Here is a 14,381-nt window from a genome sequence, read left to right as displayed (position 1 = left end):
CTGGGATCTGCACGCATCATCCGAAAATACATCACACAGTCCTAGACACTTGGGAAGTGTTCGACTTGTGATTTTGTGATATGAAATCCAGCATATCGATCTTGTTTGCTGTGACATAATAAAATAACAATAATAATTCTTTATTTCTAGACTGCCCTCTCTCCCCAGAGGGACTTGAGCCTTCACTGCCAAAGAGTGCAGATGTCTCACCAAACTACAAATCCTAAGATTACATAGCATTGAGCTATGACAATTTAATTATAGATGACTTCTTTCAAATCGAGCTCTCTCTACCATTGCCTTGTTTGCATTGCAGGAGATGCTGCTGGAGCTGGAGCTGGAGCGCAGGAGAGCCTGGCCTGTGTCCGGTGGCGGCAAAGAGGAGCTCCTCTTGTTCCGGGTTTTCCAGAAGAGGCTCAAAGGGTTGAAGAGCGGGGAAGAAATGCACCGGCAGCAAGAACTGATCCTTCAAACCAGGTGAAGTCACGCAGTCTGCGAGGGACACCGAGGCCCCATCTCCACTGTTTATTTTACCTGTTTGAGGATGTTGTTTACATATGTACTGCTTGTTCTTTGGGCTTGTCCCCATGTTAGCCGCCCCAAGTCCCTGCAGGGAGATGGAGGCGGGATAGAAAAATAAAGTATTATTATTATTATTATTATTATTATTATTATTATTATTATTATTATTATGCTGTATAATTCAGTTTCTGAATCCAGATTACTGTATATACTCGAGTATAAGCCTAGTTTTTCAGCCCTTTTTTTAAGACTGAAAAATCCCTACTCGGCTTATACTCGGGTGAGGGTCCTGGTTGGCTTATATTTGGGCCAGCTTATACTCGAGAATATATGGTACATTTATTATTTTTCACTATTATTATTGGTATTATTACATTTATTTTTTTTCTCTATTGTTGCAATACAGTAGAGTCTCACTTATCCAACACTCACTTATCCAACGTTCTAGATTATCCAACGCATTTCTGTAGTCAATGTTTTCAATACATCATGATATTTTGGTGCTAAATTCATAAATACAGTAATTACTACATAGCATTACTGTGTATTGTACTACTTTTTCTGTCAAATTTGTTGTATAACATGATGTTTTAGAGCTTAATTTGTAAAATCATAACCTAATTTAATGTTTAATAGGCTTTTCCTTAATTTCTCCCTATTATCCAACATATTCGCTTATCCAATGTTCTGCCGGCCCGTTTATGTTGGATAAGCGAGACTCTACTGGATTACATTTATTTTACTCTATTTTTATTATTGTTATTAATACATTTATTATTTTACTCTGATCTTATTGTTATTATTGCATTTATTATTTTACTCTATTTATTATTACATGTATTATTTTACTCTATTATTATTAAAAGGATACATAAGCACATTTACATTGAAGAACATGAGAATAATGATTTGATCAGAATTGGACAGTCTTATCTTCAATTTGAGCTTTATGTAAATATTCAAAAACATTTAACCTACTGATACCTCAATTAATGTAATTTTATTGGTATCTGTTTTTATTTCTGAAATTTACCACCCTCGGCTTATACTGGAGTCAATGTTTTCCCAGTTTTTTGGTGGTAAAATTAGGTGTCTTGGGTTATATTCGGGTCGGCTTATACTCGAGTATATACAGTATGTCCTGGACTGCAGAGCCCTAGGACGAAATCCACTCACAGCAAAGGCTTGGAAGCAAATTCCTTTATTCCAGATCAATACATGTCGTTCTTGTTGTTCAGGATCCTCTTGGGTCTCCCACCTTCGGCTCTCGTTGCGACGCGGCAGAAAGGCAAGGAAGTGGCTCTGGACTGCGAAGACTTCTTTGGTTTTGTCAACACAGAACTGGTAGGCAGCCTTTCCTTGAAGCCAGGTGAAATCTTGGGAAGAGCCTTGTAAAAGTTTTATAATCACTTATGTTCTTCTAGGCAGGGGGGGGGGAATCTTTTTATCCCACCGCTGTCACCAAATTGTAATGGAGCTAATTGTGAGGAGCTTAATTACGACTGCCACCAATTTGGGGAAGATGGAACCACCAATTGAAATGATCTAGCCACCAAAGACTCAGGGAGGAGACCTTTTACTTTTTATTCCTTTCTTCTTCTACTTATTTACTTTAGATGGTAGCGTACTTGGTTCAGAATATATATGACAAAGGCTTCGATGTTGGAAAAACAAGAACAAGTTTATTCAGGCACAAAACTTAGTGGTTACAATGATGTTTCTCACAAAGAGGTATTCTTATTAACAGTTACAACACTAGAATAAGATAAATCAACTCTCTAAAATATTACTTCTTTTACCTAAGGTAGTTAAACCCTATTCCTCAGCCACTTTTATACCACAGTCACCCTTGTGATCTGCTATCACAGCTCTCTGTTCCTTACTAGGACACAGATTATACCAAATAAGTCACCAAACTTATTTTAAACTGACTCAAAATGACCAATTGAGTCTCCCTGATCCCCTCAACCTAGGATCAGTCTTTCCTGTGCCTCATCAGAGCACAGACTGCCTGTCTTTTTTAAACTCTGTACTTCTTCAGCAAACCGGCAGTTGGCTCCGCCCACTTCTCCATGGCAACCAGCCTCTGAGTGCTGAGATGCAGCTTAAGCGGCTGCGGGGGGCGGGGGGGGGGAGGAAGGGGCCTGAGGCTGTTAGGAATGGTGGGAGTTGCAGTCCAAAACACCTGGAGGAGGGCCCAAGTTGGCCCAGACCTGGGAGTTTATTGCCAGGATGTCTTGGGAAAACATTCCTTCTTTTCCATACTAATAGGCTATCCTGCCTTTTTTTGTTTTTTTTCACAGAGGAACGTCTGCTCTGGAGGCTGTTCGCTCTCTTTCGACATCACTGCACATTTCTTCAGGGTAATCTATATAGACCAAAGTCCCAAGCATGTATGTGTGTTGCTCTTGCTAGGTGAAGTGGCCTTCTACGATATCATGGGGTGGCTGTTGGTAGGGGGAAGTGGCCACTCTGTGATGTCACTTTGGCACGACTTTGCCAATGCTCCATGAGTCCCAAATGGAGTGCAAACCCTTGCTCTTGCTCTCCTTCCAGGGCTTGCTGAGCGCCAGTTTGGAGTGTGACAAACCAGCAGAAGAAGTGACAGCTTTGCTCTCTCTGTGCCAAGCCAAGTGTCCCATCGTCTTATGTTCTGCAGCTGTAAGTTTGGGTGGACTGATGGGAGGCTTCGGGGGTCACAAGTGGGGTTCAGAGGCAGCTAATAATAATAATACTAATAATAATAATAATAATAATATATCACATAGTCCTAAACACTTGGGAAGTATTTGACTTGTGATTTTGTGATATGAAACCCAACATATAGATCTCATTTGCTGTGCCATACTATTTTATTTATTTATTTGTTTATTAGCGACATTTCTATCCTGCCCTTCTCACCCCGAAGAGGACTCAGGGCGGCTTACAAGCCATATGTACATACAATATATTATATTATTCGTATAACACAATATAAGCATTATATATTACTATGTTGTACTCTAACACTATATTGTAATATTATTAGTAATATTACATATAATATAAATATACCATTATAATAGTGTATTATTATTATATTGTATTACATCATCATCATTATTATTATTATTACCGGTATTATTATTATTATTTTGTATTACATTACTATGTCTTTGTGTCAATAATAATAATAATAATAATAATAATAATAATAATAATAATAATAACAACAACTTTATTTTTATACCCCGCCCCATCTCTCCAAGGGGACTCGGGACAGCTTACATGAGGACCAAGCCCAGTAATATACAATCAAATACAACATAAAACATATTTCAATTACGATAAAATTAATACAGAGCCATATATAAAATCATAACATAACAGGACAACAGCCTAACCAGTAGCCAGAGTTCGGCACAATGGCGTGTTCAATATTGGAGGCAAGGGGATAGGTTATGTGTAATATATTATGGGTACTAATAACATAGGCCAGTAGTAAAGTGCAGTGGCTGAGTATGGGTGGAGGTAGGGTGCATTTGGCCCACCTTTGATACAAATGAACCCTCTTTTTGACCACATGGTTGATGTGTGCTCTCTTTGTCTGCGAAGCGGTGGTGGTCGAGGTTGGAGCCGGTGCTTTGCTCGGAATGGAAGAGGCTCTTTGATGCTCCCTTGGCTAAAGGATTGCAAAACCTCAGGGCCCTGCAAGCCTCCGTCAGCAGGTAAGGCCAGCAAAGGCCAGGTATACTAGTAAAATAATCTGTAGCATGTTGCATATCAGACTCCAACGTTTCTTGGTCTTTACAAGACCACCGTGAACCGAGGAATCTATTTGCAAAGCAACTACTGAATGACAGCCTTGTCTAATAAGAAACACATGTTAACACACTTAGATGGCACACTGTGTTGCCTTTCCTCCTAGCTTCCTTTCCTCAGAAGCAACTTCCCTGATGGCCGACACCCCCTGGCTTTCTGCTGCCTTCCTGCATTTCACTCTTCAGCAGCAAATGGTGCCTGAAAGGATGGGAAAAATACTGGAAAGACTGGGACCTGGAGCAGAACAAGTAAGAGGCCATATCGGGTCAAGTTGTTGTTGTTGTTCCCCCTCAACAGGGTAGCTATTAGAGCCTGAGTCACATGCAGCCATAAAGAAAGGCTGTGTGTGTGTCCAAACCCTTGAGGAGATAGAGCAGTATATAAATAAAGTTATTATTATTATTATTATTATTATTATCATTATTGACACTAAGACATAGTATGACACAGCAAACGAGATATATATGCTGGATTTCGTATTACAAAATCGCAAGTCGAACACTTCCCAAATGTTTAGGACTGTGTGATGTATTTTCGGATGATGCGTGCAGATCCCAGTAAGGTGGCCTTTTGCAGTTGACACTAGTTTGTAGTGCGGTTTTCTTGTACTGATTCCTTGTCTGCTGTGCTTTGATTTTTTTGATTTGAGTTTCTAATTTTTGATTTCAATCAAAGTAGGTTTGTCACTTTCCTTTACATATTCTGCCATGACATGTTCTTTGACTGCTTGTTTTACTTGTTGTTGTTGTTGTTGTTATAGAGGGAAATGTATTTCTGCTGGTCTAAACCGAGCACATTGGTCTTGAATTTCCATGTGTAATGCCTTTTGTGGTGTGTGTCTCTGCACAGCTCCTGGTGTCCCTCCTCTTCTTCTCGATGATGGATGTCATCTCCGCGAGAATAGCGCTGCAAGTGAGTGTCCTTTTCAATCTGACTGCTTGTATTACCGAAATAAGGGAAGCTTCATTGTCCTCAGCTTGGAAATACATATCCTGACAAAGCTATTTCTATATATAAGTAGCGATGCCAGAGTTAGGGATTCCATAAGTTTTTTGAAAAATTAGAAACCGTGTATGAGAAGCCTGCAATACTGACTTCAATCACTAAGTGGCAGACTTTCCCACCTAAGACATAGGCTTGCAGTTGGTCTCATTTGAAGCCATGGCTTAAAAAGCCATCAGTTTCCAGCTCTGATAGAAGAGCAGCTTTTTTTGGAAGTCTTTGACATACTAAATCAAGCTTTATTCCAACCCGGGTAAAAGTCAGATTCTTCTGTTTGCTTATTTCAATATTAATATTTATACACTTTTGCATGTAAAATGCTACAGGCTTCCTCTGTTTACCCTCAAAGGAAGCTTATGTTGAAGGGGACAGATTTATGGAAACCTGTTTTTGCAGAATAATGAATGGAAACTTCAGAGTCTCCCTCTTGAAATGTCTCTGGAGAAGGTGCACCTGTGCATTTTTTATTGTTTGCAGGAAGGAGTGGATGCTCAAAAGGCCACCGACTGGAGCCTCGCGGTGCTTCAGCGTTTGAACAAACAAAACATATCCTGGCTGTCAGTCTTCACTTCAACAGGGCCAGGTGCAAATGCCTCTTCATCTTATGACAGATCTCTATGTGCCACCGGTGGCAGCATTAAAATATGTATGTGGTGGTGTTTGTTGTCTCTTCTGGTCTTACAGCTCAAGGCCCCGAAAAGATCCTTCACAGCGCTGCATCGGATCAACATTTGAAGCTGATGCCAGTTGCCTTTTACAGGTAAACTTCAGATGATTATAGAGCTAAATCCCAAACATTAGGAATTTGTCCAAGGCACTTGCAAAACCTGTGTTGTTTTGGAGCAGCTCAACTTTGCTGAATTGGTCCCTTTTTTAAAAAAAAGAGACATTGTTCTTTCAATTCCCAATTTCCTTGCAAGAGGCCAAGGGCTGAGGTGCAAGTCGGTTGGCATCACATGTCTGGAGCAGAATTGAGGGCTGATTTAATTGAGCCATGGCTGGTACAGTGATGTCAAACTGCATTAATTCTATAATGTAGATGCACCCGAAGTTGTACTGAAGCAGTTTGACATTGCTTTACTAGTTCGGTGCTATTCAACACACAGCCACCTCTCAAAAACCAAATATAATATATTGTATATGCATATAATATTAATAATATTATAATGTAATACAGTATACAGTAGTCTCACTTATCCAACATAAACGGGCCGGCAGAACATTGGATAAGCGAATATGTTGGATAATAAGGAGGGATTCAGGAAAAGCCTATTACACAGCAAATTTGGTTATGGTTTTACAAATTAAGCACCAAAACATCATGTTATACAACAAATTTGACAGAAAAAATAGTTCAATATGCATTAATGCTATGTAGTAATTACTGTATTTACAAATTTAGCACCAAAATATCATGATGTATTGAAAACATTGACTACAAAAATGCGTTGGATAATCCAGAACGTTGGATAGGTGAGTGTTGGATAAGTGAGACTCTACTGTAATAATAAAAATACACTATTATAATGGTATATTTATATTACATAATGTAATATTACTAATAATATTACAATATAGTGTTATAGCACAATATCTATCTATATAAAAGGGTAATGAAATTTCGGCCTAGGACAAAACAACAAAACTACATACCCCAGAAACACTAAACTTGGCAGCACAACCCCTCATCCATGCCTCTACGTTCAGACAACAAAAAGAAAAGAAAAATAAAGTCCTAATTAGAGGGAGAGGAAGAATTGTTTTTATCCAATTGCTGCCAGTTAGAAGGCTAAGCTCTGCCCATTTGGTCTCCTAGCAACCCACTCAGCCCAGGGGAGAGGCAGAGTTAGGCCTCACTTAGGCCTCTTCCACACTGCCTATAAAATACAGATTATCAGATTTGAACTGGATTATATGGGAGTGTAGACTCAAGGCCCTTCCACACAGCTATATAACCCATTTATAATCTTATATTATCTGCTTGGAACTGGATTATCTTCAGTCCACACTGCCATATAATCCACTTCAGTGTGCATTTTATCCAGCTGTGTAGAAGGGCCTCATATCATCCAGTTCTAAGCAGATCATATAAGATTATAAATATACAGTAGACTCTCACTTATCCAACATAAACATGACCCTTTACCTTAACTACCACCAATTCCTCAATACTTTATTTCCCATACCACCATATTTTGCCACAGCAACGCGTGGCCAGGCACAGCTAGTAGCAATATATAATGCTTGTATTGTGCTATACGAATAATATAATATGTTGATTTTAATGACTGTTTTATTGATGCTGATGTTTTTATTGTTGGGATATTTGTTTTATTGTTTTGTTGTTGTTATTATATTGCTGTATCGGGCAAGGCCCCATGTAAGCCACCCCGAGTCCCTTCGGGGAGATGAGGTGGGGTATAAAAATAAAGTTGTTATTATTATTATTATTATTATTATTATTATTATTATTATTATTATTATATTGTATGTACATATGACTTGTAAGCTGCCCTGAGTCCCCTTTGGGGTGAGAAGGGCGAGATATAAATGTTGCTGCTAATAATAATAATAATAATAATAATAATAATAATAATAATAATAATTGCACAGACAGACTACAAATTGCACAGACAGACTACAAACAGAGGCACAACTATGTGACCCAAATGATTCATTGGAACTTATGCCTCAAGTACCACCTGCCAGCAGCAAAGAACTGGTGGGATCACAAACCTGCAAAAGTCTTGGAAAATGAACACGCAAAGATACTGTGGGACTTCCGAATCCAGACTGACAAAGTTCTGGAACACAACACACCAGACATCACAGTTGTGGAAAAGGAAAAGGTTTGGATCATTGATGTTGCCATCCCAGGTGACAGTCGCATTGACGAAAAACAAGAGGAAAAACTCAGCCGCTATCAGGACCTCAAGATTGAACTGCAAAGACTCTGGCAGAAACCAGTGCAGGTGGTCCCGGTGGTGATGGGCACACTGGGTGCCGTGCCGAAAGATCTCAGCCGGCATTTGGAAACAATAGGCATTGACAAAATTACGATCTGCCAACTGCAAAAGGCCACCCTGCTGGGATCTGCAGCATCATCAGAAAATACATCACACAGTCCTAGACACTTGGGAAGGGTTCGACTTGTGGTTTTGTGAAACGAAATCCAGCATGACTATCTTGTTTGCTGTGTCATACAACGTCACTGTGTCAATAATAATAATAATAATAATAATAATAATAATACATAACCAAGGCTGTTTGGACCTTTGACCATTTTGGTCACCCTCCCCTGGACACCTTCCATCTTGTCCATATTTGTATTGAATGGGATAGTGTTATTTCAGGTGAGGTCTGAATGGAACTAAAGACTTCCCTTGACCTATACCACAGACTCCTATGGATGCAGCCTCGAATCACATTGGCTGTTTTAGCTGCCACAGCACACTGTTGGCTCATGTTCCTCTTGAGGTCTGTTATGCCCCCTAGAAGTCTTTTCTAGGAACTGTTTCCAAGACAGGTGTGCCTTATTGAATTAATTTGTTTATTATATCTGAATGTTATGTTGATATTGTTCTTACTTATTTATACTGGTTTTAACTGTCATATTTTGTTTCTGTTTTGGGCTTGGCCCCATGTTAGCCGCCCCGAGTCCTTTCGGGGAGATGGTGGCGAGATAGAAAAATAAAGTATTATTTATAAATATATAAGATATTGTATATACTTATAATATTGATAATAATATTATAATGTAATACAATATTATATAATAATATTAATTATACAGTAGAGTCTCACTTATCCAACACTCGCTTATCCAACGTTCTGGATTATCCAACACATTTTTGTAGTCAATGTTTTCAATACATCGTGATATTTTGGTGCTAAATTCGTAAATACAGTAATTACTATGTAGTATTACTGCGTATTGAACTACTTTTTCTGTCAAATTTGTTGTATAACATGATGTTTTGGTGCTTAAGTTGTAAAATCATAACCTAATTTGGTGTTTAATAGGCTTCTTCTTAATCTCTCCTTATTATCCAACATATTCGCTTATCCAACGTTCTGCCGGCCCGTTTATGTTGGATAATGAGACTCTACTGTACTTATAATATTGATAATAATATTATAATGTAATACAATATTATGTAATAATATTAATTATATATTAAATGTGATATTACTAATAATATTACCATATGATGATATAGTACAATATAGTAATTTAATGCTTATATTGTGCTATGCTAATAATATATTGTATGTACATTTGATTTGTAAGCCGCTCGTGAGTCTCCTCTGGGGTGAGAAGAGCGGGATATAAATGTAGTAAATAAATAAATAAAACAACAACAACAATAATAATAGTAACAATTATTATGATCATCTGTGTCCTAGATTATTTCCCTCCATAAGCAGTATACTATTGATGCAGCCTATAACCGCACTGGCTTTTTAAGAGGCTCATTGTCCACTCCCTCTCTCCTTCTCTCCAGCCTCCTCTCCGCCTTCGACTCAGGCCAACTGACCAGAGAGCCCAGGTTCCTGCATGTGGCTGTTGACCAGTACACCCAGTTGCTGCAGCTCTTTATGGAGGGGACGACGGAGATGGGACCGAGCCCGAGAGAGCCAAGTCTGTGCACCAAGGAGCCTGTGAGTAAACCATTCTCACCTACCGTACCCTACACACTTGAGTCTATAGCTCACCTTTTTGGCCGAAATGATCTAGCCAGAATTGGGATACGCATGAGAGTTGCATAAATACAGTCATCTAAGTGCGGAGCCAAAGCAAAAAGTGAAGTTGGGTTGTAGTGAGTTTTCCAGGCTATATGGCCATGTTCCAGAAGCATGTTGGATTATGGTTCTATGTGTATGAAATGTAAATCAAGTGTTTTCTGCTGTTTTGCAAGAGTATGTGTGTCAGTAATGAAACAGTTAACAGCAGGCTAGTTTTGACTGACAGCCTGCTATGACCTATCAGGCATGATTTCCGGCCTTGGAGGTCGGGGACTTCCTGCAGACTGAGGAATGTGTTTTCTTATCTCTGTGTGTGTGTTGAGCTGTGCTTGCCGAGCGAAGAGGCTGAAGAGAAATGCCAGCTCAGAGCGATGGCATTTGCTATGCTTTGTAAATATGTATTATAGATATTGAAATAAATGTTTGGACTTCAGACTACAGATGTGTTTGAGTCCGACATTGAACAGAGGAATTGGTGTGGCAGACGATTGCAACCAATTCATCAGGGTGCTGGAGAAGATGATCGATGGAGTTTGAAGAAACTCACCCGGAACGCACCCTGACCTCCACGCTAACAAGGGTTATGGGCCCAGCACGCTAACAAAGCATTCTCTCCTGATGTTTCACCCACATCAATGGCAGGCATCCTCAGAGGTTGAGGGGCCATAAGTTTCAGTGTTTATGCTTGGAAATAAGAGAATGCACAAAAAAGTACAGACTTACTACAAAAAGAGACAAAACTTCAGTTTCTGAGTATATTAAAACTATCAAATATCTTGGGAGTTTGCACTAGTCTGTTGTATGGAGCAATTTTGCTCAGGTTTTTAAAGTTAACTGTTATGTTTATTGTCTTTACTTTACTGCTATGCTGTTTTAAATTACTGTTTTAAAATTATTGTTTGTATGCAAAGTTACGTTGCTGTTGTTTGAGCTCGTCCCTGAGTCCGTTCAGGGAGTTGGAGGCGGGATACAAGAATAAAATTATTATATTATTATTATTAAATATTAGATGAATTGGGGAAGGCCCTTGCATTCGGCTTGAACCCAGTCTTGTCTTCCCAGGAGGAGCCATTGGCGCTGATCCGGATGGCACGCCGGTTTCTGTTCCAACTAATCCCCAGGTGCCCCCAAGGAAGCTTTGTCAACCTTCAACAGGTATATTATTATTACTATTATTATTATATTATATTGTATGACACAGCAAACAAGACAGACATGCTGGATTTCATATCACAAAATCACAAATCGAACACTTCCCAAGTGTCTAGGACTGTGTGATGTATTGCTCCAAATTGCTATGTGTGTGTGTGTGTGTGTAAAGAAATCTTTGCAAGGTTGTTTGCAGGAGATCTCTGCAAAAGAGCTCAGCTTTGCAGAGAGATATGCCTAAAACAACAATGTATCTGTTTGCTGGCAGATGGCTGGTTTTGTCAGTTGGAATTTGAGCTTGCTGGGAGAGCACAGAAAAAGACAGGCTCTCTATAGCTACGGTCAAGTAGCTGATTTAAATATGCTATGCTGTATATATTTTGAATGCTTATTGATTAGTTATTGATCCTATGCAACTACAAGGACATTGTACGATTGCTGAACTGTTTATTTGACTAACTCAACAAGTAAAGTTTCCTTTTGTTCTTTCAATTCCTCTGCCTGGTCTGAGTCTTTTGCACATGGTGTTAACTGGACGCTGCTGATTCCGCTGTACACTCACCTGGTAACATGATGTATTTTCGGATGATGCGCGCAGATCCCAGCAGGGTGGCCTTTTGCAGTTGGCAGACTGTAATTTTGTCAATGTCTATTGATTCCAAATGCCGGCTGAGTGTTGTTGTTGTTGTTGTTATTATTATTATTATTGACACAACGATGTTGTATGACACAGCAAACAAGATAGACATGCTGGATTTCGTTTCACAAAACCACAAGTCGAACACTTCCCAAGTGTCTAGGACTGTGTGATGTATTTTCGGATGATGCGTGCAGATCCCAGCAGGGTGGCCTTTTGCAGTTGGCAGATCGTAATTTTGTCAATGTCTATTGTTTCCAAATGCCGGCTGATATTTTTTGGCACGGCACCCAATGTGCCCATCACCACCGGGACCACCTGCACTGATTTCTGCCAGAGTCTTTGAAGTTCAATCTTGAGGTCCTGATAGCGGCTGAGTTTTTCATGTTGTTTTTCATCAATGCGACTGTCACCTGGGATGGCGACATCAATTATCCAAACCTTGTTCTTTTCCACAACTGTGATATCTGGTGTGTTGTGTTCCAGAACTTTGTCAGTCTGGATTCGGATTATTATTATTATTATTGCTACTATTACTGCATTCATTCGAGCATGTAGATGCACCCAGAGAAGACCTATGGACCTTGGAAAACTACAACTCCCAGGATCCCATCATATTCAGCCATGGCAGTTAAAAGCGATATCAAACTGCATTTTATTCCACGGTGTAGATGTACTCCCTGTTTGTGCAGACTGCAAAGTGGGTGTTACCGCCTGCACAAAAGTCAAGTCCAGCAATTATTTGTGAAGTGGGGTGAAATATAAACACTCTGCTCTTTCCGGAGTAAGAAAATATAAAACAGTTTGGGAAATATAGCCGATTTGGAACTGGTTCTGATTGTGTTCATTCCGTCTCCCAGAAGAGACATCCAAAGAAAGGGAATTAAAAAGACGGACTGGACTATGGTTGATAGCTGTCTAAAGATGGATGAAAAATAAAGTAATAGTAATATGAAAGATGGATTCTAGATAAATAGAGAAAAATGAAGTTCATTCTCAGAAGTTTATGACATACGAAAATCAGATAGTTTTGGGGTAAAGGAAGAGGAACGGAAGTCACCAGAATTTTTCTATTTTTTAAAATTCTTGTTATTTTTTATTATTATTATTATTATTATTTTTGGAGGGTGGTAGGTGGGGGGAATTTTGGTCTTTGTATTCTAGTCTCTTTTTCTTCACTTTCCTTTAAAAATTTGTTCTCACTCTTTCGCTGTAAAGTCTTGAAAATCATAATTTAAAAAATTATTTTAAAAAGGGACTTTTGGTGGTTGTGTGTATTTCGGGCTGTATGGCCATGTTCCAGAAGTATTATCTCCTGATGTTCCGGCCATGAAAGCTTTTGCCAAAACGTCAGGAGAGAATGCTGCTGGAACATAGCCATACAGCCCGAAAAACACACACAACAACCCTGTGATTCCAGCCATGAAAACCTTCGACAACACAAAGGGATGTTGTATGTATTCCGGGCTGTATGGCCATGTTCCAGAAGCATTCTCTCCTGACGTTTCGCCCACATCTATGGCAGGCATCCTCAGAGGTTGTGAGCCCGGAAAATATACAACCCCGTGATTCCGGCCATGAAAACCTTCGAGAACACAAAGGGTTGTTGTATGTTTTCTGGGCTGTATGGCCATGTTCCAGAAGCATTCTCTCCTGACGTTTCGCCCACATCTATGGCAGGTGTCCTCAGAGGTTGTGAGCCCAGAAAACGTACAACAACCCTGTGATTCCGGCCATGAAAACCTTCGACAACACAAAGGGATGTTGTATGTATTCCGGGCTGTATGGCCATGTTCCAGAAGCATTTTCTCCTGACATTTCACCCACATCTATGGCAGGCATCCTTAGAGGTTGTGAGCCCGGAAAACATACAACAACCCCGTGAATGCCTTCGACAACACAACATAAAGGGACTTTTGTTTTGCTTGTTTACAACCCGAGTGTTGGTTTTGCTCCAGACAAGTAAACAACCAATAATTTTCGCCTTTCCTTAGTTGCTGGACCTCTGTGGGCTCCTGGACCCGGAGCTCAAGGCGGCTCTTGCGGATTTGGGCTCCGAGGGGGGTCTCTTGGATGAAGAACCGCTCCTCTTCTGATGGCTTCGGTTGGAAAACAGAAAGCTTAGAGGGAGAGGTAACAGCCATATGTGCTGCCTTGCGCCCCACCCGTCCAAAGGTCCCTTGAGAATAATTTATTACAAGCAATGGCTTTGTCACAATAAAAACTAGGTTTGCAAAATTATCTGGTTTATGGTTTGTTTGTAGGTTTGGGATTTAGTTCAAAAACCCTTTTCCAGCAGGCTTTTGGAGAATGAATATTCATTCACCTCCATGCTAGGTCCTGTTCTGGTGATTATTATTATATTTGATGCACTTTATTTTATTCCATCAGTTAAAAATAATTCTAGCATCTACCTCATCCCAAGTCCACTATTAATTCCAGCACTTTGATCATCTACTTCATTCTCTAGTTTACAATATACACTCGGCGCACTTAGGCCCGGTTCGTTTTTACGAACTCTGCT

At 39.7% G+C, this 14,381-nt stretch overlaps 1 protein-coding gene across 3 annotated transcripts in view; it reads left to right on the top strand.

Annotated features, from left to right (window-relative positions):
• fanca (FA complementation group A) overlaps nt 1–14,381 on the top strand; it is a 60,505-nt gene that overhangs the window by 44,638 nt on the left and 1,486 nt on the right. For 2 of the 3 annotated variants that reach the window (XM_062961854.1, XM_062961852.1), the window contains 12 exons: nt 317–477; nt 1,761–1,866; nt 2,826–2,885; nt 3,079–3,183; nt 4,117–4,229; nt 4,430–4,571; nt 5,173–5,235; nt 5,803–5,908; nt 6,010–6,085; nt 9,831–9,987; nt 11,134–11,226; nt 13,852–14,098. In XM_062961854.1, coding sequence (XP_062817924.1) covers nt 317–477; nt 1,761–1,866; nt 2,826–2,885; nt 3,079–3,183; nt 4,117–4,229; nt 4,430–4,571; nt 5,173–5,235; nt 5,803–5,908; nt 6,010–6,085; nt 9,831–9,987; nt 11,134–11,226; nt 13,852–13,953 — 1,284 coding nt within the window. In that variant the 3' untranslated portion in view covers nt 13,954–14,098. Of the gene's footprint in view, nt 1–316; nt 478–1,760; nt 1,867–2,825; nt 2,886–3,078; nt 3,184–4,116; nt 4,230–4,429; nt 4,572–5,172; nt 5,236–5,802; nt 5,909–6,009; nt 6,086–9,830; nt 9,988–11,133; nt 11,227–13,851; nt 14,099–14,381 lie in introns of those variants that run through there. The other variant, XM_062961853.1, reaches the window with a different exon arrangement.

This window comes from Anolis carolinensis, unplaced genomic scaffold (genome assembly GCF_035594765.1).
Source record: "Anolis carolinensis isolate JA03-04 unplaced genomic scaffold, rAnoCar3.1.pri scaffold_9, whole genome shotgun sequence".
Lineage (NCBI taxonomy): Eukaryota > Metazoa > Chordata > Lepidosauria > Squamata > Dactyloidae > Anolis > Anolis carolinensis.
Note: the sequence above shows the minus strand (reverse complement) of the source record. Positions and strands in the feature narration are given on the sequence as shown.